This window comes from Hylaeus volcanicus, chromosome 2, assembly GCF_026283585.1.
Source record: "Hylaeus volcanicus isolate JK05 chromosome 2, UHH_iyHylVolc1.0_haploid, whole genome shotgun sequence".
Lineage (NCBI taxonomy): Eukaryota > Metazoa > Arthropoda > Insecta > Hymenoptera > Colletidae > Hylaeus > Hylaeus volcanicus.
The window spans coordinates 18,112,721-18,138,541 of NC_071977.1; the positions used below are offsets into that span (position 1 = coordinate 18,112,721).

Sequence of the window (25,821 nt, forward strand, 5' to 3'; positions counted from 1 at the left end):
ATTAGAGATATGATTGATTTAAAAAAACATATTACGTTGCAGTAACTGTGCATCATGACTACTAAATCTGACCAAATTCATAAAAATAATTGTACAAAATTATACACAGTGAGCGTGGAATGTATTCGTACACCGATCAATTTCCCAAAAAAAATTTTTGTGTGAAATTGTAGTTTCTTAACTTCTTTTTTTAGAATCAATGATATTTTACATATCCTCGGAAGTCTCTAAGATAGATATAGTCCAAACAACATTTACTAGTTAATATAATTTGTGAAATTAACAGAAGAATGTGAAAAGTGGGAAAAAGTATAGAAGCAATCAGTATTTTTACGATTCTTATGACGAACCATTTACAGTAGAGTTTGTAACGCGAACACATTAGTTTATTGCTCCGTACGAAGTAGAAAACATCAAGTTTCCAGTAAAGTACATTTAAAAATGGCTCTAATAGGGGAATTGAAGAAGATCCCACTTCGAATAACTAATAATTTAGTTAATTTAACGCTTAGAAGAGTTGCAATGATTATAAAATCAAAAGGAAATCCCACGAAGGAAGTATCATATACTTGTAAATTTATGTACATTTTTTTTTTTTTTAATGAAGTTTTAAATATTAAACAGTTGTGCGAATACTTATTGCTTCAACATGTCTATGGATTAATTTTTTTTCTTGTTAATTTCGCAACTTACATAAATAGCTATTTTTTTGTAATCTATCTATTCTAGAGATTTCCAAGAATAAGGAGAATATCATTGTTTATAAAAAATAAGTTAATAAATTATAATTTTATATAGTTTTTTTTGGGAAATTGATCGGTGTACGAATACTTTCTACACCCACTGTAGGTAGTAATAGCTGTTCAAAGATATTTTAATTAATATGTTCTAAGTCGATTACCATTGAAGATAGTGAACTTGGGATATAATTCTACGGAAACAGTCATATCGTTTGCAATTATTGAAAAAACATGACTAATGTAGACAAGGACTATTCTCCTTTCGTACGTGATTACAATTTATCAGAAAATGATACCGAAGTACTTACAGGTACTTTGCGTATACTGCAACGATTAATGAAGTCGAAAGATCGATAACGTTATTAAGCAGTCTGTGTAAAGTGTTTAAATATAACACCTTCCTTGATGTAGCTCGTCCTAACACAAATTTTTTATATACCTACTTACATGTACTGATAATTAATGTTACAGCTTTGCAATACTGATTCACTAAGTTACCAAAGATATATGAAACGATTATTAATACAACAAGAAGGGTCACTATAGAAAAAAATAAAGTAAATAGCTTTGTTACAATTGAAAATATTCTTTATATTAGGTTGTCCAAGAATATCTTTTGCGACTTGCACTTGGCTGTTTAGCCAGTTTTTATATAGTTTCTTTAGTTGGAAACAAATTTTTAACATATTGCTGGAATGTTCTACTTTATTATTTGTAGATCCAGATATTGCCCCATAGTGTTTATTATGTATTCTTTTCAATAAAAAATTCTCTTCGTAGTAAAAGGTTCCATAAATGGCATAAAAATGCACTTGGAATGGCATTTTTCTACCAAACCATAAAATTTCTGGAAAAATGACATTATGGTACATTCAGAGAGATGAAAAAAAGTAATGGAGCAGAATAGATCGTACACAACACTGTAATATAACGTAAAACATAAAATATTGCGTATGTACTTACTAATAAAACGAAAGAAACTTCTGCGACAACCTGACACTTTTCTGAACAAAAGAACATGAAGGAAGTTGTAGTTTATATCTAGAAATTTTAGTACTTGGGATCTTATCAGGGTCGTAACTGAAGATTTTAAACCAAAAGTGGCTTTAGAATTTTGTTTTTCATAAAGCACAGATGGCATGGAATGTATCCAATATTTTTATTTTAAATACGCTAAAAATAAAAATTCTAAACCCTTTATTTCTGCATAAGAGTTTTTTTTATATCTTCCTGATCGACTTCTGATTCAATCTGATTGCATATATATTCGATTACATCGTTAAGCAGTGCACTCGATAATTTTAATTGGACCTCTAACTCGTTAAAAAATCTTCTGATAACGAAATTCCGGAGTTTCCGCGCTTATTGTGTGGATCAAAGTCGGAGGCTTCCGTATCACCTTTGAAGATCCGAATCTCCCCCAGTATCGTCGATCGAAGGGAATAGGCCATCGTTGTTTACGATAGACAATAAAGGACAGAAGATAAAAATCTTATCTGCAAGTGCCCCGTCTAACGTCATGTAGGGTGAGCCTATCCTTTCGTATCGGAGCTCGACCTACATTTGGTTACACCAGCAGTAAATATAAACCTCGGCACACGCTCGAGCTCAGTTCCCACGGTAAATTGCGATAGGAAAACTTTTTAGTAAGACAATCGACTCGAGCGACACAAAGAGGGAGAACGTACAGCGGGTAACAAAAATATTCGGACACTAGAGTAGACGGTTGTCGCTGTATATCTTATCCGATAAAAAACTTCAAAAAAGTAAAAAAATTACGCCAAGTACATGAAAAAGTGGAGGACTTAAGGAGTTATCATTGAAAAATAGAAAATCCCCATAAAAAACTACAAGAAAATAGAAAAAAATGTGAAATCGAAATAAGCTGCCAGATGATTTGCCTAGATTTCCGCGGCCTGGAAGTCAAATGCTTGGCGTGGCCAGGCAAGGCATTCTTAGATCATCAATACCCATACTTTCTCTCTCACAGACTTTCAGATAATTTGTCAATTTAAAACTCTGACAATATTATGAGTACACTTTCATTGTTTTGCGTTTTAAAATAATTCTTATTCATCGACACCTTGACCTTGCCTGGCCACCCCAAGCATTTGACTTCCAGGCCGCAGAAATCTAGGCAAATCATCTGGCAGCTTATTTCGATTTCACATCTTTTTCTATTTTCTTGCAGTTTTTTATGGGGATCTTCTATTTTTCAATGATAACTCCTTGAGTCCTCCACTTTTTCATGTACTTGGCGTAATTTCTTTACTTTTTTGAAGTTTTTTATCGAATCTCACTTCTTTTTACAAATAATTTATTATATAGAATCTATTTTAAATTTATAAAAATAAAATTGATATTTCTGTAAACTCTACATAAGAAGTCTAAATTATTATTTGTTTCTTTAATTCAATAGAGTAAAATAAAGGGAGAGGGGATAACAAAAGCGAATATATATATATATTTCATATAATTTATTAATTGCAAACACTTATTCGTTCAATTTATAAATAATTATATATACCTGCAATTTTTTTTTCTACAAAAAATTTTAATGTTAATGATGAAATGAGAAAATGACTCCATTTCTATAAGCTCTACATAAAAAAGTCTAAATTCAAAACACTTTGGTGGTATGGATCTATATTAAAAACAGTTTTCTGTATGAATAAAGGTATCTCGCAATTCAGATTTTGACAACTTACCTTGTAATCAAGATCGATTAACACTTTACAACACTGGCTGCAATTTGTTATTAAACCCTACATAAAAAGTCTAAATCCTATGGTCTAAAGCCGACGAGCCATGCCGAATCGAATGATTCCGAGAGTCGACGAATGACACTTGGCTTTTGCTTAGCTCCTATTGGCTAAGGGTTGACGACGAGAAAATTATACGAAAAATACCGTTTCTGATAGATTCATAACATGATATTACGATATCTCAGTTGTTCGTGGACCGATTTGATTGATTTTGATTTTATTCGAAAGCTTACATGCGGTTTACATTAGAAAAATGCCTTTAAATTTAGAAAATATTGCAGGCGTGTTGAGATATTCATGAAAGAAGTTTCAGGTTAGGTTGGAATGGACCATCTCTCCTGTAAATGATACGTGGTAGCTCCAACGCCATATACAGGGTGTCCAAAAAATGTTGGAGTTCCTTGAAAGGGGTGGTTCGGGAGGTGATTTGAAACAACAATTTCCTTTGCAAAAATGTCGGATGGGGCTTCGTTAAGGAGATATTAAGCGAAAACCCCGACCAATCAGAGCGCGCGTATACCGTTGGAGCGGTCTCGGTAGCGAAGGTTACGCGCTAAGCGGCCGCGTCAAGGTCCTTCGATGCACGTCGAGTCATTTGTTCGCGTACGAGCATGGCCGCCTAGCGCGTAGCCTTCGCTAGCATGGCCGCTCCAACGATATGCGCGCGCTCTGATTGATCGGGGTTTTTTTTTAATATCTGCTTAACGAAACCCAATTGCGACATTTTCGCGAAGGAAAAAGTTGTTTCAAATCACCTCCTGAACCACCCCTTTCAAGGAATTCCTACATTTTTGGGACACCCTGTATACGCGGTGACGGACAATTTTTCACGTACTTGGCGCTGAGACGTTACCGCGTCACTAGACAAAGAGGATTCAATTGATCTTCGTTTCTTTTATGGAACTCGACGCTGAAAAATTATACTTGGGAGACTATTCGTAGGCTTTTCCAATCCAGTGTTTATCTAGTGGAACCTATTAACTTTGGTTGACTGCTTATAATACTATTACACTAGTTTACAAAATAAAAAAAGAAATGTACATTCAATGCCACAATTTTTTTCTTATGTACTAAACTCGAAAATCGAAAGAAAAAATTTTTCTATGGATAGATTTTTTTTATATGAATTTTTGAATGTTTTTTCGATTTTTTTCTGACATACCTTCACATTTTAGACCATATATTGAGTTAGAAACGTCCGATTGGGTCGCACAAAAAGCTATTGTAAAGGTAATCGAATTTCCAACCATTGCTTTTCACATTGTTTTCCAATCGGTTCAATAGTTTAAGTGTTACGAGCCAATATATATGAGAAACTGATTTTTTCGGCTAAAATAGAACACGAATATTTCTTCCATTGGCATGGGAAAATAGAAATTGTCAAATTATGTCCAGTTTCTTATTGTTTACGTATAGATTGCACTTTTACGAAGAAAACAAGCTTTTGTTGAAGAAAGTCTATGGATAAATACCGGAGTTAGGAACAATTGAGTAAAGGTACAAATTCGTTCGTCTCTCTGACGAGGAACCAAATGTACTCTCCCAATATTCTTTCATCCCAATAACCTTGATAGCGCTGCTCAATAGTTTTTATATCTTGGTAAAACCTTTCGCCGTGTTCGTCACTTACATCGCCAAGATTTTCCGGGAAAAAATCCAAGTAAGAATGTAAAAAATGAATTTTGAGCGATATATTTACGCCCGTTGAAATTAAAATTGAAATTAAATGAAATATATTTCATACCCATTTTTCCATAATTTATTAGTAAATCTTCAACAACTTGCTTATAATTTATACTTTGCCGAGCCACAAGCCTTAAACTATTGAGCAGCGCTATCAAGGATATTGGGATGAAAGAATGTTTGGAGACTATATTTGGTTCCTTATCAGAGAAACGAACCCAATGAATAACAGAAGACAAAGCAAAGGCTGAAATTATTTCTAATCGAAATTAATTAAATAAATGTTTTCTATATAAATAGGAAAAAAATACAAAAACAGAGTAAAATTGGGATTTTTGTACCTTTACTCAATTGTTCCTAATTTTCTTTAACAAAAGCTTGTTTTCTTCGTAAAAGTGCGATCTATGCGTAGACAATAAGAAATTGGATTAATTAATTAGAATAAGAAATTCTATTTTAGCCGAAAAAATCAAAGTTTCTCATATATATTAGCTCGTAACACTTAAACTATTGAACCGATTGGAAAATAATGTGAAAAGCAATGGTTGGAAAGTCGATTACCTTTACAATAGCTTCTTGTGCGACCCAATCGGACGTTTCTAACTCAAGATATTGCCTAAAATGTGAAGGTATGTCAGAAAAAAATCGAAAAAAAATTCAAAAATTCATATTAAAAAAACCTATCGATAGAAAAATTTTTTCTTTCGATTTTCGAGTTTAGTGGGCCAAAATACATAAGGAAAAAATTGTGACATTGAATGTACATTTTGGCTGTAAACTAGTGTTATTTATTACTCTTATTTAAAGGATGTAAAAGTAGTTTTATAGCCTATTTGTAGGCTTTCTAATTCTAGTGTTTATCTAGTGGAACCTATTAACTTTGGTTGGCTGCTTATAACATTATCCCCCAATTTGGGGAAATAGACTAAGCTTTTAAAGGGGTAGAGGTAGTTGGCATAGCCAATGTTCAAGAATTTTTTGCAAAATTAAAGTACATATTTTAATCAAAAGCAAAGCGTTATTTTATACGACAAGTATTGAACTTAATATATACATTTTTTTTATTAAGATATATTTAAGAATGGCCAATATACTACTCAGAAATATTTTCATATACAGGGTGTCCCTTAAATGGTGGTACAAGCGAGTAGGGGGTGATTCTACCTGAAAAATTGAATACAAAATGCGGAATAATTTTTTTTTATATGACCCTTTATTTTTGAAAAAAAAATGAGTCTAAAAATTTGTCGAATGGTGAAAGGCCACAATCTCCGGACCTATCAACTTTAGATTTTCATTTGTGGAGTCATGTTGAGTCGATTGTGTACAGTGATGACATGAGCGTTGAACAATTAAAACAAAAAATTATTATAGCGTTTGAACAATTAAAATTGCCCAACGACACATTAGAAAACGAGGAGAGCACAGTTATGTTTGCAACAACGTTGACATTACTTTCAACAGTTCATAAACTAGACGAATTCTGGAAATCTGTTCGTCGATCCATTGACAACGTTTACGAACAAGAATGGAGGTGATCTACAATGTAATCCGTCGAGCGTAGCGAATGTGGACCCAGTGCACGTATTCTCAACAAATTTTCAAAAGTATTTTTTTCGAAAATAAAGCGTCATATGATGAAATTTTATCCTACATTTTCGATTCGATCTTTTTACGTAGAATCGCCACCTTCTCGGTTGTTTCGCCAGTTACGGGGCACCCTGTACAGTTTTTAATGTAATTTATAGTAGGAGGACGTCTGATCTGTAACAAAACAAATTATTCTGTTATAAGACAACAACATCTACTGAATGGCTGAATTGTTTCCCAAAAATTTTGACTTTTAGTGATTTCATCTAATTTGTCGACTTTCAAAATGATCATTTATCCTTAAGAAAATATACAAGTTCTCAGAAAAAAAAATTCAATTTAAAGTCCCTTTGAACGTCACCTGCTGGTCGATTATTGTTCTTACTCTCTGTATGTTCAAAAACGGAAGCGGAAGTAGGGTTATAGTATTACTTTTCCTCACGTACACATGGTTCGTACGATGACAAAGGACTATTTGTTGACTTTCGTTCGAGTGCTCGAGGGGGTCGTTAGTATCCGAAACTAGCGAACATTCGTTCCACTTTACCATAAGACAAATAAGAATTAAGTGGTTGGAGAATGGTAAAGAATGGAGCCAAGGAAAGCCGTTATGAATGACAGGGAGTCAATGGATAACAAATAAAACTACTAACCATACCAAATTTTGATCTAGATAATCATTTTGTCCATTTCTGTTTGATATTAATTACATTAATGTGTGCTTAGAATGACAAAAACGTCTTAAAGTCTTGCGCTAATAACTTAAGATTAAGCTTTATTTAAATGGTGTCTTAATTGCTCTAAAGAAAAAAAGTCTAGAAAGTTCGCTTCGCCTCGAGGAGGTAAATATATGTATATAGTCGAAAAGAAGCTTATACCCCTTCAATAGAATTCTTGAGATTATACGAGTCGGAATCGGGATAAAATATGAATATGCAATTTTCGTCGACGGTGCTTTAGTAACTTCTTCATTTTGTTACGATAAAAGTGGGTTAAATAACTAACTCTTTCCTATAAAGGAGTCTGAATGAAAATTAAATTAAATTCCACCTTTTTGTATATATTATATCTACTACGTTTCATATCCTTCAATGAGACACATTTATAAGCTCAAGCTTATACAGCAATTCTAATTTTTTACAGATAATTGTATTTTCATATTCCGAAGAGATCCTAAGAAGGGATTAAAAACATTTCAAAAATTTCAATATTCAAAATAGAACCTGTAGGGTGTAGTGAATAAATATCTTATTTTTATGAAAGCTGCATTGATAAATTAATTTAGTAATGGAAAGAAATTCTTTAACAAAATAGTTATTCTATGTACGACTAGTAGTATATATGTATATGAGTATCTGTACACGTTTTCCTTCAATATAATATTCTTAAGCATAGAAATAGGACAAATGCTTATGAAGTGATCTAATATCCAAATATTATTTAATTCATATCATCAGACGATCGATTGCTCTCTAGCAGGGTTGTGCGAGTAAGTGAAAAATTCAGGTCAGACAAGGTATTTTAATCGGGATCGGGTTTTTTTACAGCAGGATTTAACTTTGAATGAATTTTTTTTCGTCAGATCAAGCGTTTAAATTGTCATACTTCAAAGTATTTTTTACAAAATATTTCAGACTTCCAAAGAAATGTTAATAAATTAAAGAAGTTTCCAAAAGGACTTTAAAATTTCTTTAAAGAATTTTAAACTGTCTTTAAGGTTCCTTATGACTCAAAATATGTGGAACATACCTGACTTTTTTATTTTAAATGAAAGTATACATCATTACGACTAACGCGAAAAATAATATCGTATAAATGTCCATAATGACTATGCTGATAGATGCGTTATGATACTGAAACAAAATCCTAAAGTCCCTTTTTGAAAACCCTTTATTTTTGTGCCCATTAGTAACCTCCTTCATGTAGCCGGTGCCAGAGAAAATAAGGACGTATCTCCTCGAGGCATGTTCGGCTTGAAACGTATAGTTCGCAAGGAATCCTAGCTTAGGTGGGTTATAACATCTCGAGAAAGCCTGAAGAAGACCATTGTCGATCCTCCATTAGAGGAACGACAACACCAGGGGACTCTACGCCGAGAAACGGGGACACATTTTTCTTGATTCGCAAGTGGAATCTCCTCGAAGCTAAGGAAATGTCATGCCTTGGCGTAAAAATTCTCTGAATGAAAGTTATTGCTTCACAAGCGTCCCATTGATGAGTCTCGACATTCGTCGAGCAAACGGTTGTTAAAAACGGGAGCAGTAGTTTCTTTCCGTTGGTTTTGGTTCTTCCTCTTTTGGCAAAAAGTAACATTGCGTGGTGAAACTTTCGGAGTACCGCCGAATTTGCATGACGGAGGCGAAGCTTTGTATGGAATAAGGAACCACTCGCTGGCCAAAAAGAATGAACTTTGAACGTTCTAAACGGTCTGCCAAAATTAAGACAGTAGTAAGGGGAACATATAAGTCTTAAACCGAGCTTTTAATGGATTAAGGGGCTTGGAACACTAAAAAAAGAAAAAAAAATCACTTACAAAAAAATTTTTTTTTATTAAATCTTAAGCGATTCTGAACAATTCTACGCAAAGAAAATTGAATTTGGAGCACTAGAAGTGGTAAAAAATTTTTTTGAAAAATGAAATGGAATTTTGTTTTTTACAGAATTTCTTTTTTTCTCATAAAAAAAGTTCAACGACACGAATTTAGTAAAAAGAACGCGACAAAACTGTAAAAAATATAAGGAAATATTTTGACCGGTGACGCGGTTACCCTGGTTATAACCATAAAGTATTGTTTTTCAGTGTAAAGAAGGTAAATGATCAAAAAGGCAGTGTTTTAATTGATTTTGATAAAAAGAAATACGATTAGATAATATTTATATCTATAATCGAGCGGTACATACAAATTTTTAGTTTTTTGCGTCTCCTGGAAACCTAGGTTTTTGGTATAAAGGTTCAGTTTTCTCAGAAACGGTTAGTCCGATATGATCCAAATTTTTTACACGTGTTTTTTGATAGTTCGACCTAATTTACACCGAGGATTTTTTCAATATTTTGATTTCAAAAAAAGTTATCGCCGCGCAAACCTATAAATTTTTTTTTTCCAATTTACACATTTTTAGAAAATTTGGAATTTCCAAAAAATCGTCGGTGTAAATTAGGCCCAACTATCAGAAAACGCGTGTAAGAAATTTGGTTCACATCGGCTTAACCGTTTCTGAAGAAAGTGTACTTTTGTATAAAAAAAGCTAGGTTTTCAGGAGACGCAAAAAACTAAAAATTTTTATTTCTCGTTCGATTATCGATATAAATGTCATCAAATTGTATTTAATTTTATCAAAATTGATTAAAACACTGCTTTTTCGGAAATTTAGGGGTGATCCTCAAAGGAAGTAAAACAAAATCTTATAACAAATAATATTGGATGACGATTAGACCTGGTAAAGAATTTTGCTGAAGGGGTTTTAAGATTTTGCGTTTCAACACTGTTCTTTTAATTGCGTTACGTTAAAAACGACTGTTATAACTAGAGCGCAGATTTTTATGCACTTATAGAAAATTTAAATGTGCAAGAAACTACAGAATGCTTACAGTATGCAATAATATAATAAAATATCGGAAATAAAATTTACATTATAACATTTGCAGATTAAAATAAGTTCATATTTGTTTCCATTTTTTGTAGGTACGTTTGCATAGATTTTATTTTGCATGAAGATCTGCAGTTTACTTATGACTTTTTCAATAATTATTATTTTTCAAAGAAATTTTGAGGAAAGATGAAAATTTCACGTGTGTATCATGAGTTAGACTCTTTAATATGCAATTATTAATAGTTCTCAATTTTTTTATTGGGAGGTACATATGGTATTCGTGCCATAGTAATATATTATCAAAGAAAATAATTGTCAAAGTATAGAAGAACTCTACGATATTTCCTGACTACACTCTGAAACAAAACTCAAGCACTAAAATTGTAACTCATAAAAACATCTCTAAAATAGAAAAGATTCGCCATTGTACAACAATGACCAAGTTGTATATATAAATGACATATACTTAATTCATTCATAAATTATATTCATATATCAAGAACTATTATATACATATTATAACTTTAACTATTATATATAATATTATATATTATAACTTTCTATTTTTAGTACGTTTATTCCATAAACATATTAAATTCTATCGCAAACACTTGTCCATATAATGTATTGTTTCAGGTCCCGCCACTGAAACCTGAAGTTTAGTTTCAATAAAAGTGTTCCAACATTTAAATTGAAATTTCATCTTTCCAGCATGACGGCTGGGGTGTAATAAAGTTGTAGGCTGCTGCAGCCATAGCGCGTTATGAGACTTATTGTTAGAAAAGATAGATAGAAAAGATAGTTAGAAAAGACTCGTCGATGACCTGAATATCGCCCAGTTGAGGTGGTCCGATTTTTGTTTCGGTACATGATAACATTCAAAATGAAAGGGAATGAAAAACAATAGAAAGCATGGAACATAATATCACAAATTCTCGATGCTTATCGAAATTTTATTCACTTTCGTGTTTCCTCAACGTATCGTAAAGTTTCGCGACATTTACATCTATCAAAAATAAATCTTAGAAGTCGCTCGCAATTCTTGTCACGCACCATATATAATAAGTATGAAATTTTCTTTGCTTGAAGAAACGAAGAATCGATTGTTTGGAGAAGCGGAAACGGGTTTGCGGAGAGAGGAAGTTCGGAACGGAAGTCGTTTAAACAGTTCCAAGCTTTTATATTTTTAACTTTTCTTTCAACTTTTTCCAATCAAACTACACAGTGATTTCTTTACTTAGTTAAATAACAAAATGGTGGGGACAATGACATTTAAGTTTTTCTTTTTAAACATTATTTTTCCTATCATTCTTAAAGTTTTTCTAAAAATATTTCACTAACGCTTGAATCGAAATCCAAACTGATTTGTCAAAATATGAAGCAATTTTTGGAACACCCTCCACTTAATTTGTTTACTATATTTGTATACGTTTGACCTATACAAGTTACTGATAAGCTCTGCCGTTCAATAGCAATTGAAAATGAAAGAAATCTCGAAAAATGTTTCCAAGATTTCTTTTATATCGACAGTCTCTTCTATTTTTTTAACATAAAAAGCGACTTTTAAATGTATCGTTTGGGTTCTTAAAAGCAGTCGTAACGATATTATGGAAGGTGACGTCATAAAGTCAATATTAAAAATGCTTTCGAAGCTCTTGCCAACCTGATGTTCCACAAAGTATTATCACCGATAGATCAAGTTATTTAATTTACCTTTTTCATTTAGATACAGGCTTCAATACATTTTTTTTCTGCTCCAGAAGATTCTTGGAAACATGATTACACTTAATACAGTTATGTTTTAAACGAGTATCCGCTTATTAGATTTCTTCATTTGCAATGTTTTCATTAACAGGATTCTTCCGCGAAGAATACAAGTTGAGACTGTTAGTTTTTAGCTGATAATGTAGACTAGTATTTTTCAACCAACTTCTTATATTTGTTGACCAATATTTCTCAAGCATTTGTGATAGTAGTAAACGTTTAGTGATATTGATCGTTAATCGTGTCAAACTCAATGACACCATATTATTATGTATGCATAGTATTTTAATGTGAATAATTTCCAATACATTTCGCATCGCATATTTGCAGTTTGTTCAAAGTTCCTTTTAAAAAAGCTGGCAACGCTTTTGTTCAGGACGTATCACATTATGAAACTTTTAACAACAAACCTTAAAACTTAACCTTCAAAAGATTAAAAAAGGTTAACCTTTAATATTAATATTTCCAAAAATATGAATGAAATCAATTATGCAATTCATTGAACAGAAATATGCATGACATTAATAAACGTCAAAAATCTGTTTCACATAAAGTGTCAAAAATATTCCCCAATTATAAATAAGGTAATAAAATGTAAAGATATTAAAGCAATTAAATAAAGAGCAATTAAATCTCTATATTCGTTAGGACAATTTAAAATGTAAATATCAGTAGAAGAATGTTTATAATGCAAATACCATCGATACGTACAGAAATTTGTAAAATATCAAAAAATGTAAACACTGGTTGCGACGTGGGGTACAGCAAAATGTTAACCAAGTCGAATATTTCCTTTTTATTATATTCAATACCAGATTTGCGAGTAAAATTTTGAAAGGCTTAAATGAATTTCATATTCAAAATTTCATATGAATGATTAATAACAATTGGAGCACGTATAAAATATCCATTCTATGCATGTGCACCGAGAAGGGGAAAAAGGGATGATACCTGGTGTAACAGCATAATTAAACCCCAGCACAATAGAGCGTCTGACCTATACCTTCCGGTCCGCAAGTCTTTTCCAAATATGCACAAAGACTCGACGACGACCGAATTTCATCCTTATCTTTTCAATTGAAACGTCTGTAGAGAACTTAAATGAAACATTCATCTCATTTCCTTTTTTTTTCATGTCGCTAGGCATCGCGCCCGTTTTAAGGAAAATTAAACGTAACGTGCAAGAAGAAATGTTCACAGGTCCAACGACACCAATGGAGACTTTTTGGTAATCCATTTAGCGTGTAGAAAATTATAACGCGTGACTCTATCGCAGTGCATCCTGTGAACCCTGTGAGCAAACCCTGTACAGCCTTTTAGGATTAAAAATTTTCCAACGTACGGTAGTCGAACGATCGATGAAACCCAAAAAGGTAGACAGACGTCAATGGAGACGAGCATTGTTATGCCGGAAGCACGATAAATTCACGTGAAATTAGATCTTCAACGTTCAATTCAATTGCCAACAATGATTGCTTTGGCGCTGAAGCAATTATTTGCTGTTTAGAACAATAAAGAAACCCGTTTAATGGTATATGGTTACAGAATGCATGCAGTCGAATGCGTAGAATGGTTAAAATAATTGCGTAACGATATTAACTGACGTCAGTGCCTGGAATCCGCGATTGCATTTTCAAAATTGCACGAAATCAAGCTAATCACTCAATGCTCGTCTCAATATACGAGAGGGTACCCAAAAATAACTGGAATTATTTTTACGCACATGTTTATTAACCTTTACCCATTGGGGTACATTTTACCTAAAAGAAGAAAGTTTCTTTGTTTTTAAACAAACTAAGTATCCACTGTCTAAAATTAGACAGAATACTTAATCTAGGGGTCGTGTACTCTGATACTTGCTTTTAAGCAAAGAAATTTTCTTCTCTCGGGTTGAATATGACTCAGTGATAGTAAATAAAGGTTATATAAATAGTTAAAGTTAAAGTTTGCAATTTCATGCAATTTCCGGGCCCTTCTCAGCAACATATATTTAGTTACCATAAGAAACGAAAAGTAATTAGTGTATTTGTTAGTCCTCGTTTCGAAATGTGTCGCATATTTAAAGAAATTACATTTTAAGAAATTGTGAAAACTTGTTTATATTTTGCGTAGGCCAAATTTGATTACTATTATCTGGTGTACATTCCTATTGCTCGCAAATTAGGAACATTGTTTGAAGCTCCTCTTCTCACACAAGAGCCAACCTTTAAACAGGTGTTTCTAATTTCCAGTCAAGCGAAGGAATACACATCCGATAACAATAGACAAATTTGTCCTATTCAGATATAAATAAATTCGTAGACTTGTCCTTAGTTATCACAACTGTCCGATGCACAATGTTGTTAAATATTCGACACAAGGACTAACAATAACCGCAACTACTTTTCGTTTCCCAGTACTAAATATATTCTCGTTTCTGAGCAGGACCAGAAAACCTCATGATCGAAACGTTCGATGTAATTCGATAAACATGTTCAGAAATAAATAATTCCGGATAATTTTTGGGTGCCCACCTCGCCTGTTCACGGTCGATAGAGTAACAGAGCGAAAGATTCGAAACGAAACGAAACGAAAAGAAAAGAAAAGAAAGGAAAAGAAAAGAAATGAAAAGAAAAGAAAAGAAAAGAAAAGAAGAGAAAAGAAAAGAAAAGAAAAGAAAGAAAGCTAGAAAAGAAACGGTGTAAATACTCGGTAGAAAATTGTAGAGGATTGACTGAACAAGGGTTATCTTTCCGGTGTTGCAGGATGCACGCGGTTGGATTGCACTCGGCGCTGGCCATCAAGCGTCAAAGAAACCGTCGGGACGAGCAGCGTCGCGCCCGTGAGCGCCGTTATAGCGCGCAGTCTGGCGAGAGCGGCCTGACATCGCCCAGGGCATCGACCGGTTCCTTGGATCATCACTCGAGACACCACAAATCTGGACACCCGAACCGTTCAGCAGGCCAAGGCATGTTGGACACGAAGGTGGTCACGTCGATCGGGATGCTCCACATCGGCGTGGTGTTCCTGGTCCTCGGTGGTTTCCTTCTGATGAGCGGTTTGCTGCCAGGAGATTTAGCCCAGTGGGGCACCAAGGCGTCGGGAGGTTGGTGGAACGAGCTGGTGGCGATCGGTTTGTTCGCCATCTTGGTGGGGATCTTTCTGATCATCCTGAACCGAGTGATCGCTAAAAAGGAGGAGAACGACTTGGAGGAGTACGTGCAGAGGCAACTGACCAGATCCAGGTCGGGGCACAGGCTGGAGAGGGACGCCGAGACCGGAGGATTGACCACCAGGCACGCCAGAAGAGCGAGGCAGTTGCAGCAGGTAGCTTCGAGCGCTTCCATCGAGACGGAAAACGAGAAAGACTCGGCGTCTCCGCCTAGAAGTCCTCCGCCAGCTTACTCGCCGCCACCCACGATGAACGGGGATCACCAGGCCGTACAGTCGGCCCTGTACCTCGAACAGATCACCGAGGAGGAGATCATCAGCGATCGCGTCGAGACCTCGACGACCAACAGCCTCAGTCCAGGCTCGCCGAGCGAGACTAGAGAATTGTTGCAGAACCCTCGATACTCGAAACAGAACGGGAATCCCCAGCAGGCTCATCGTCCTCTCTACGTATCCAGGATCTAGGCGGCTGGGGAAGATCCGACGTCCTTTCAATCGAGATTCGAACGACCGTCTCACATACAAGGATCTCATATCGGGAGCAAATTCGACGACGCGACTTCCACCACAACGAGTGCTTTTATAACTCGGTATCGTGGATAAACGGTGTGCTTTCTACCTTTTTCACATTAATTATGTCAATCGGCACGAACGGATCAGCAACAATCGATTGAACGAGCTCGACGGTGACAGGAATTTGCTCAGAAATCGTTTAAGAATGCGAGTTAGATGTTAGGGAACGGATGTTGAGCAAGGGTAGAGGAGGAGGGGGGAGGTAAAAGAGGAGAAAGGAATTAATCACAGAGAAATAATGTACTTCGAGTTGATAAAACATTCGATTATATTCCGCCAGCGATTTTCCATATCTTATAACGGAAGCCGATGTTCCTCGAACTTAAGTACCGCTACGATAAGCTAACAAGTAAGACGAAACTCCGAGTTTGAATTTTTGACGGTCAGACTTCGAGAGTTATCGAGATCTCATAAGTTGATCGCTCGAGGCAGCTACTTAAGACTGTTCGATGTTAAAGATATCGCTACTGTACTATACAGCTAGGCCGGTATTGCAAACTTCTCCCAACGAAAGGCTTTGCCAGAACAGGGATTAAACAGGGATGATCGCAGAGCTTGAACAGTGGGACCAAGCTTTTGTTCTCGAGTTTTTGCTGCGAGAGCAACAGTTGGAATACGCAAACACCACAGTAATTCCGTTTAAGCTGGACGAGTAAACAACAAGTCTTCGAGCGTGAAAGCAGAGCCTAGCACATAGTAGGTTCGGGATATATACTTATGAGAACCTTGCATTGACGAAATTCAGATGATTAAAGAAGTTGTATGCTCTTGAGATCAGTTTATGGTTCGATTATAGTAAATAGTACGTTTGATACAAAGAGTGTTTCGATTTAGAATTTAATTGGATTTAACAATAGGAGGAGACAAAAGTAACATAATCGATAAGTATTATTTTTTTAATTGAATATAAATTATAAAATTTTGAAAAAAATGTTTTTAGTACACTTCAACAATGGGGTTACTTTCTATATTCGTTTTGTTCATAAATGTAATTATAATATATTGAAATTAACTGCTCTTTTTGCAAAGTGTTACAGTTGACACAAACTAATGTCAGTTACAATTTGATGGAAAAATTAGTTCAACAATATCTTGAAAACTGCTACAGATTAAAAAGAACTCTGTACTTACTGAAACTATCTGTTATTAGTTTTCAACAAAATAAGTAATTTGTCTAACTGTCAAACGAAATTAAATTTGAATGAGTTATTTTACTTTTACTACAATCTAAAGTTTTGTTAATTTCGATATGTCAGTTAATAATTTTTTTCAATAAATATGTGAGCTTGATGATGTATTAGGTAGACTGGAAAGTGATGTCGTTTCTTTTACATAAAATTCAAACAAATTTTTAATAAATTTCTATTTTTAATTAATTATATACATAGTTGCCCTTGTTATCAACAGCATTTTGCCATCTAGTATGCAAATTTTCAATGCTAGATCAATAAAAATCAATGAGCTGATGAACGATGAACAAGTATTTAAAATTACAAAACGACATTACGTTCACACAAGAAAATAGTGGCTTGGTATAATTATTAAATAACGTATTGCACTAATATCATCGATGTTACTTTTGACACCTGTTACTTTTGATACCAGTCTCAGATTATCATTTACGATTAACGATTATCGACATAAGCGTGACGTCATTAATCGTTAGAGGAACCTGTAATTAATGATCGTTCTTCGGTAGATTAAACTAATAATCTGTTTGAACTAATAAACAGACTATTCGGAAAATTAATCTCCTGGACAATTGATAAGTTCTTCCTCATCGATGAGGCCAACTAGCTGTCATACTGCTCTTTGCACTAATACTATTATTTATTATGCAACAAAATCTTTTTAATAGATCTTTTTAATATCTAAAAAAGTGTCTGATCTTCGCAAAGGTAAACGATCTCAGACACCTCTCAATATCTGCAAGACCCTGTGCAAAGCTGTTGCTTTTCCTAACGAGAAGCCTTAATCTGAAATTTCTCGCTCAAAAACGAATAATCGGTCTCTCTGTACGAATTTTCTAATTTTTCGTATTATACAAACTTAAACGCACGCAATCGACTATCAAATAAAGAACGAAATGAAATGACACGAGGTGATCTACCTCCTCGAGAATGCTGTCCGGTAAGCGCTACTTTTCACTCGAATACGATCCGTCTCATTCAGAGTTCGAGATCCTCGGGGAATCGCGTTTCAACGCGATTGATGTTCAATCAGCGATCGTTCAAGCTGAACATAGTCCCATTCGAAGCAATTTCCTGTGAGGAAGTCCAGCTGGAACGATACGGAACGTCGAAGGACAAGATATCCTTCTATGTTACCAGAGGAAGATGTCTTGCGATGTCGACGGCCGATAGGAAATCAATTTTCCTCGACGAATCACGGTAGTGAGATCATTGTGTACATTTCCATTCAGGAGTTCGCGTAAACGAGATCTCGATAATTTCAGTCGCAAGCTGCGCCCGCGAAGTTCCCAGACCTCGATGCGTGTGACGACGGATCACCGAGTTTAAACAAATGCAATGACACGCGTACCAGTCTTTTGATATCGCGACAAACGCAAGCTCGACGCTTCTATTCGTTAAAGAACAAAATGAGAAGAAGGTCCTAATTGTAATCCTTAGTTACCGTTTCGCGGTTCACTTGGTATACTGATCGTTGATTCGTTGACGCCCTGGGAACGGCGAGTCGACGGAAGAGAATCAAGATTCAGTGGGTTTGCATCGGCAACGAACTACGAGGAAAATAAAGAATAAAAATCACTGAAAACGGAGGTTTGGCAACTGGTGAAGAAAAAATGCTTGAAATTTTTAGAAAAATGCGATGCAAGTGATGCTGACAATGTAATTGTTATTTTTTTTTGTGTCAGGAAGGATATGGTCTTGGTTGCGAAAATATTTCTTCGAAGAATTTGTATTTTTATATTAACGTATATTAACAATTTAAATTAATTTATACTTCTGTGACTACTGTATTGTGGCTATTAATGCAAGGAAAAAATTTCTTGAAATTTTATATTGCCACTTCTTGATAGCTATACAAATATTCAGTAATATTTCATTGATTATACGTACATTAAATCGTTAAATGAGTCGTTCAATGACATTTAATAACATTTTATCAGTTTAATTGACATTACTATGGTTTTGATTTCAACAATATACTAAAATAGAATTAAGAGTAAGAATTACAAGTAATAGTTACTTTGCTAACATCACTCGAACTACTTTATTTCAATGAAATTTCACATTTCACAATTCTCAAGCTGCCGAACTTCCTTCGTGAGCCATAGAAACACAAATGTGTTTGGTTGCTCTAAGTAATGATGAATAAATACGTGCTAAAAAATGGGCAGATCGTCCAAATTTGTTTGCCGATACGAGCACTACTCTTGATTGCGCTACTTTTTAGTGGTGATCGAGGTAAGAAGACAACTGCAATTTTTTAAACTCCCACTTATTTATTAAACATAACAAATTTACAGTGCTTGGATTCACAAAAATAAAACATAATAATTTTATATCATCTTAAATAAAAACATTTGTGTTAGGACACTTCCAAAATGTCAATCCCTCATAATTATATTGAAGACAATTGACAGCAGTGGAGTTTAAAAGACCGCATCCCTCTCGTTTCGATCACCCTGAAAGCTTTTACTAAATACTGTTCGTGTTGCCAAGCAAGTTTGAACAACTCGTCCAATCCACCGGCCGTGTAACTATTCGTCGATACGATTCAACTTTTCGTCCACTGAAGCTTTCATAGGGTGATGTTTTCTTAAGGGAACTTTAGGAAAGTCAAGGAAAGTTTTGATCAGATTTCATTCTCGTTAAGAAGACCACACGAAGTACGTGTGAGGGATCGATCGATGTGCGAAATAGTCTTAGCAGTCGCGGTATTCGATGGCGCGGCAAATATTTCCAGGATAATAAGTAGGATCTAGACGTTATCGGGGAAAAACGGCGGGATTTATGTTCCGCGCGTGAAAGGGATTTCCGTGATGCGGACAGGGACAGGGAATGAACGATTGGTGCGATATGAAATGAAGAAAAATACGATAGGAATGCTCGATTCACGGTCAGAGAAGTCCGGTGGGTGGGGTAAGGCTCGCGAGAGGTTGATTAGAGTCGACTTAAGCAAAAAAAAAAAAAAAAAGAAATAAATGCACTCAAGGACCAAGATATAATTAATTCGAGAAGGCAGGTAGACAATTTTAAGGGCGATGGAGGTCGATGACGTCGAGGAAGGAAGGAAGTGCCGCGTGGCTGAAGTTTTTCGGTTCGCGGGATATCAGTAATTAAATTCATCGATTAATCATTTGTATCTGAAATACGATCTAGTAAACGTTTAAGGAACAACTGATGAAGTTTTCAACGCCAACATACTCATTATAATTAATAGTTATCGTAAATAAGGCAGGCCCGTGGTCGGGGCCGCGTGTTTTTAGATGCACAATTTATCGAGAAACAAATGTCCTTTAACATTTAAGGGAATCCGGTCCCCCGACCACCTCGGGTCTGATATCAGTCATTGCACTTGCAAAACATCGTTTACGTACAAGTTTACGAGATTTATCTCACGTAGTCGCGTAGCTGGTCAACTCGACCGTTAGATACCGATAGTTAATTGGCGATAGAAGGCGGCAAATCGAACAATCGGCTGTTCTCCGATTACGGGTATGAATTCAATCCGACGGTTCAGTTTCACATTTAAACGGGAACGTTTAACCTTTAGCGGTTCAAGCACTCTTCCTATGTAGACACGAACAAGGTTTGGCTACGTCATCCAAGTACTTCACCTAAATTCATAAACGATAATTGTAATATTGAATCAAAATGCTTCTGTCTACTCCTAACCTTTTTAATTCAATTTAAAGTAGGATGATCTATAAACTACGTATATTTCTGTTTAATTTTGTACTCTATTTATGCTTGTCACGTCATACAGAAAAATACAAATTTCTCACAATTCTCATAACTAAACCGTGGAAATTTATACATCTATGGCATGCACTAATACGGAAAATATATAAATATATAGATAATACATGTAGAATATATTCCTGTAATTAATATGATAAATGCATTTACCTTTTGATTATGTTTGACATACAGTGGGTGTAGAAAGTATTCGTACACCGATCAATTTCCAAAAAAACTATGTAAAATTGTAATTTATTAACTTATTTTTGGTAAACAATGACATTTTACATATTCTCGGAAATCTCTTGAATAGATAGATTACAACAAAAAATAGCTATTTATGTAAGTTGCGAAATTAACAAGAAAAAAACAATTAATCGATAGAAATGTTGACGCCATAAATATTCGCACAACTGTTTAAAAGTACTTTACTGGAAATATAATGTTTTCTAATTTGTACGGAGCAATAAACTAATGTGTTTACGTTACAAACTCTACTGTAAATGGTTCGTCATAAGAATCGTATAAATACTTATTGCTTCTATACTTTTACTCACTTTTCGCATTTTTTTTTTTTTTTGTTAATTTCACAAATTATATTAACTAGTAAATGTTGTTTGGACTATATCTATCTTAGAAACTTCCGAGGATATGTAAAATATCATTGATCCCAAAAAAAGAAGTTAAGAAACTACAATTTCACACAAAAATTTTTTGGGAAATTGATCGGTGTACGAATACATTCTACGCCCACTGTATATTTGTTACATTCACTTGTATCTCAAATACATAAAATCTACAGTTTACTCATAGCTCATAACTAGACTGGATTTTATGCATTTATGACGTAACGTAATATAGAAAACATACAAAGGATATACATAATACATGTTCAATATAATGTATTAATTAATATAATAATTTAATATTTCGTTCCGTCTGAGTGCATATACCTTTCGATTATATTTAGCACGTATTTGTTATATTCACTTGTATCTAAGTTTACTCATAACGAAAACATTCTGTTTTTGTTTGAGAACGACAAATTCATTTTTTTTTTATTTGAGGACGAAATCAGAAATTCACAAGGGGATTGCTCTAATTTAACCGATAAATAGATTATGAGGGCGAAAGACGTGTTTCGCGAAACGCCTGTTTCGAATAACTTTTCTACGGAGAATTTCTGGTATGCAAAATTACAGAAACTTTATTACTAGACCGCAGACGTTTATGCATTCATGGCAAATGAAAATGTGGGAAAGTTTATGAGAATATGCACTAATGGATGAATATATAAAATATCTATATTGTTTCAAAAATAAGACATACATTCGTTTAAATTTTAATTTGTTGTCTCTGCCTGTGAAAATATTAATTATACAAAAATTGTATTTCTGGAAAAATAATGTTTGTTTACTCCTCATTCCAATGTTTGAAACAGTTTGTTAGGATTACGAGTTAAATTTTGAACCGCTAAGGGTAAATACGTCACTCCTCTATTCGAAGCGTTTAGTCATTTATTAGTTTAAACTCCTCGGAGTTGATCTCAGAGTTCTTTGTGAAAGACATTCGAACAGTTGAACTGTTTCAAGTTTAAATAACATTCCTAATCGAATAAAATATTTTAACGTTGTATAAGGTGTACATGTATAGTTGGGATGCTGTGAATTCAGAAAAATTTATTTGCCAAAAGTTTGACCTGGGAATTTCGCGTTTCTGTTTTAGATAGAATCGAAACACTTGTGGAACTTGGCCAGATCGTGTTTTATTTCGACAGATATTATAGTTTCGATATTTCACTAGTATCAGAGTGGCTATCCAAGGCTACCGAATGATTGTCTTCACTATACCATTTTGGCTACCGTGTTTTTTCGAGTAAATCCACAGGCAACGAACCAACATGGCGGAAGAGTAGGTCGCGTCTGGTATTACTCACCCTTGAGAAAGTGCCCTTGAATGTTTAATTGATTTTCATCCTACAATAGTAACATTTTCTCAACAAGGTACAAGTTTACAACCATTGGTTCCATGAAATTCTTTACCTGTGAAAATGAGACAGGTATTCGAGTCTAGTTTCCATGCAGTTTAGAATTTTTTCATACGAAGCTAGCAACGAGCAAATTGTTAGATTCTATAATTTGTTCTCTTCTGCAAATCCATGCAGAACATAACTAACATAATTTAAACGAAATAGTAAATTAAATGTTTCTAATAGGTCATCATCAATGTTTGATGGTCTTCCTTCACGGGACACATCATTAAGTGATTCATCCCTCGATGCAAGTTTTCTAAGCCACCGTTTTACTGCGGGTTCGATAATTGCAGTTCCTCAAATAATAGGACTTTGAAAAACAAATATTATAGCATATGTAGTCTGAACAAGCATAGTTCATGGAATCTTAATTATGTTTTTGTTGACTGAAATGATATTTTTATTCAAAACTTTCAATTCAATAATAACTATTCTATACATTGACTATACTGTTATTTATAGTTAATTTACTGAGAATACAATTTAAATTATATAATGATGATATAGATATTTTGACTATTATTTATTTTTGTTGTTGCGTTGTGTTAGATAGAAGAAGTTTATAATTGCTTTACATTCAACTACAGAACTAGAAATTTAATTATGTTCTAGAAGTTCCACTGTAGGTCCTTCAAAAATGTTTTTTAATTGAAAAAGTTCATAGAGAAATCAACAAATCAAACTTTTATGTATCTGAAGGTTGAAACGTTTATATTATATAAATTATATATGTTCCAATCAGATATGACCATCATCTTGGTAAAAAAAATGCTCATTCAAACTATATATTCTACAATATAACTTGTAATTCTAACCCGATTCGCAAGTGCAATTCACCAACAAACGACACTTGTACTTAAACATTCCAACAGATAAACGTCGTCCTTAACGCATTCCACATAATTTATGTTGAAACGGTTGCCTTGGGAAAACTGCAGGAACTTTAATAGTTTCGTGGTCATTTCGCCACCCAAAGGTTTCATTGCGAAAGAATTTTCTTCCTCGTCGAAGAAGGAAAATTTCGTTTTGGGGAACGTAAAAGAACTTTCCAATTTGCGAAATTCTAATTGAAGTGGAAAATTGCGTCCAGGTTTCGGCACAGTTATTTTTTCATTCAGTTCGCGGTATCCGTGCAGTTTCGACATTGAATTTACGAACTACATTTGTTCACTAAAAAACACGTTTTGATTGAACGCAAACGAACTCATGCACGAGGCATGATTGATCAACCGAGGCTTCTGGGTGTATGCTTTCTTTGGGAAAGGTACTCTGACGTTTCGCCAGCATTGCAGCTAGCTTTTTTAGTAGGTAGAGTTCAGTTGCGTCATACTTAAGTAAGAATCGAAATTCATGCATTTGTTTTCAAGATTTAAATATATATTTTAATTCAAAACAATGCATAATTTTACAGGTCAAGTATCGAACTTGGTATACAAATTTTGTTGTTAATTCCCTCCTCCCTTTGTACCCACTTCATGATACTTATTCTATCAATTACACTTTTATTTATAATTAACCTCTTGTCTTACAACAACGAGCCAAAGACGTTATACGAAGGTGTGCGAGTAACTCCATACCTAAATACGAGGAGCACGATACCACATTAAATGGTGTGGCAAGGAGTTAATTTATTTAGAATACAATTTAAATTTGATGATAGCAATATGAATGTTTTGAGCCTTCCTTTTGGATCGTCAAAATCATATATATTAGTGTCTCTTTTGACCTTTGAAAAATACAGTTGCAATGCTTGCGAGTTGTCAAAGTTTCCTATGTAAAGAACACTAACTACACCTGAAAGTTTTAGTTATTCCAAATCATAAGGAACCGGGCCGTGAAAGCCTCAAATATCTCATACATGTTGCATTTAAGATTGTTAAACGGAGCAGCCTCCAATCGGTTTGGCGTTTCAAAAATCGCTTCTTTGGAACGCCGAATGTCCAGTGACTGATAGCGCAGTACCGTTAAGATAGTTTGTAATTTTAATATGCTATATTCCATTTTATAATACCTTGGGTATTTAATTACATATGCTAGCTTTAGACGGCGAGGTACTTCGAAAATGACCCGTTTCTCGCTCGAAAAATATGAAACACGAAAATTGTCAAACGACTAGAATTAAGAAATGTCAGGAATAAATAATTACTCCCTAACGATTTAACTTTACAACAATTTAAACTTACTACTAGCTATACATAATTGGCCAGACACTCTGCATGGCAACTATACTACTGGCTTTTATTTTTGGTGAAAAATAATTGTTATCCATATTAATTTAGTTTCATAACTGAGCAAGTAACAATGAATATGAAATATTAAATTTGGCACAGTATACTGAGTACATGTAATGTATAATAAACTAACAATTTTACAGAAACATTTATACACCTGCATTAATGATGATATTTATAGTTCATTAAAATACTTTATTAGAAGCCGCAGGGAAATGGTTTCTAATCAAAATATTTGATTAACCTAAAATAAATTCTTTATTAGGAACAACGAGGAAATTGTTTCTAAAGGAAAAAAAGAATTTCCACTTAATTGCTGGGAAGAGGCAATTATTTAAAACTTGAACATTAAAAATTTCGAGAATTTCGTGGAAAACGATATTAAAAATTTCCCAAACAATAGAGACGAGGCTGTCTCATCTCTGGTCGTTTTCGAATATCTTTAAACAAGAAAATTGCCACGCTCGGGCGCTACCATTCTGTGATCCAATGAAAAATTAATTAAACTCATACCGAGAAAACGTGAATAACGTTCTTTCGAAGAATCTTACTCTGTAAATATATATTATTATACATCTCTACCTTTTTTAAATTTGGACACCGTGTATTTATTAGCGAGAAAAAGCGAGAGAAAGAGAGAGCGGAGTGAAAGAAAAGAAAGCATCGGTGTCCTTACTTTTTGCACTCCGCGCAATTCCAAAGTTTGTGTATGCTCTTGCAAAACTGGGAGAGAGAGAGAGAGAGAGAGAGAGAGAGAGAGAGAGAGAGAGAGAG

General features: G+C 34.3%; 1 protein-coding gene across 2 annotated transcripts in view; it reads left to right on the plus strand.

The window, feature by feature from the left end:
• The window catches only part of LOC128872794 (uncharacterized), a 148,964-nt gene that overhangs the window by 75,406 nt on the left and 47,737 nt on the right, over nt 1–25,821 (plus strand). The window contains exon 2 of one of the 2 annotated variants that reach the window (XM_054115831.1): nt 14,878–25,815. The exons of the other annotated variant lie outside the window; for it this stretch is intronic. Within the exon in view, the coding sequence (XP_053971806.1) occupies nt 14,879–15,748 (870 nt within the window). The 5' untranslated portion in view covers nt 14,878 and the 3' untranslated portion in view covers nt 15,749–25,815. Of the gene's footprint in view, nt 1–14,877; nt 25,816–25,821 lie in introns of those variants that run through there. 2 annotated transcript variants of the gene reach the window in all.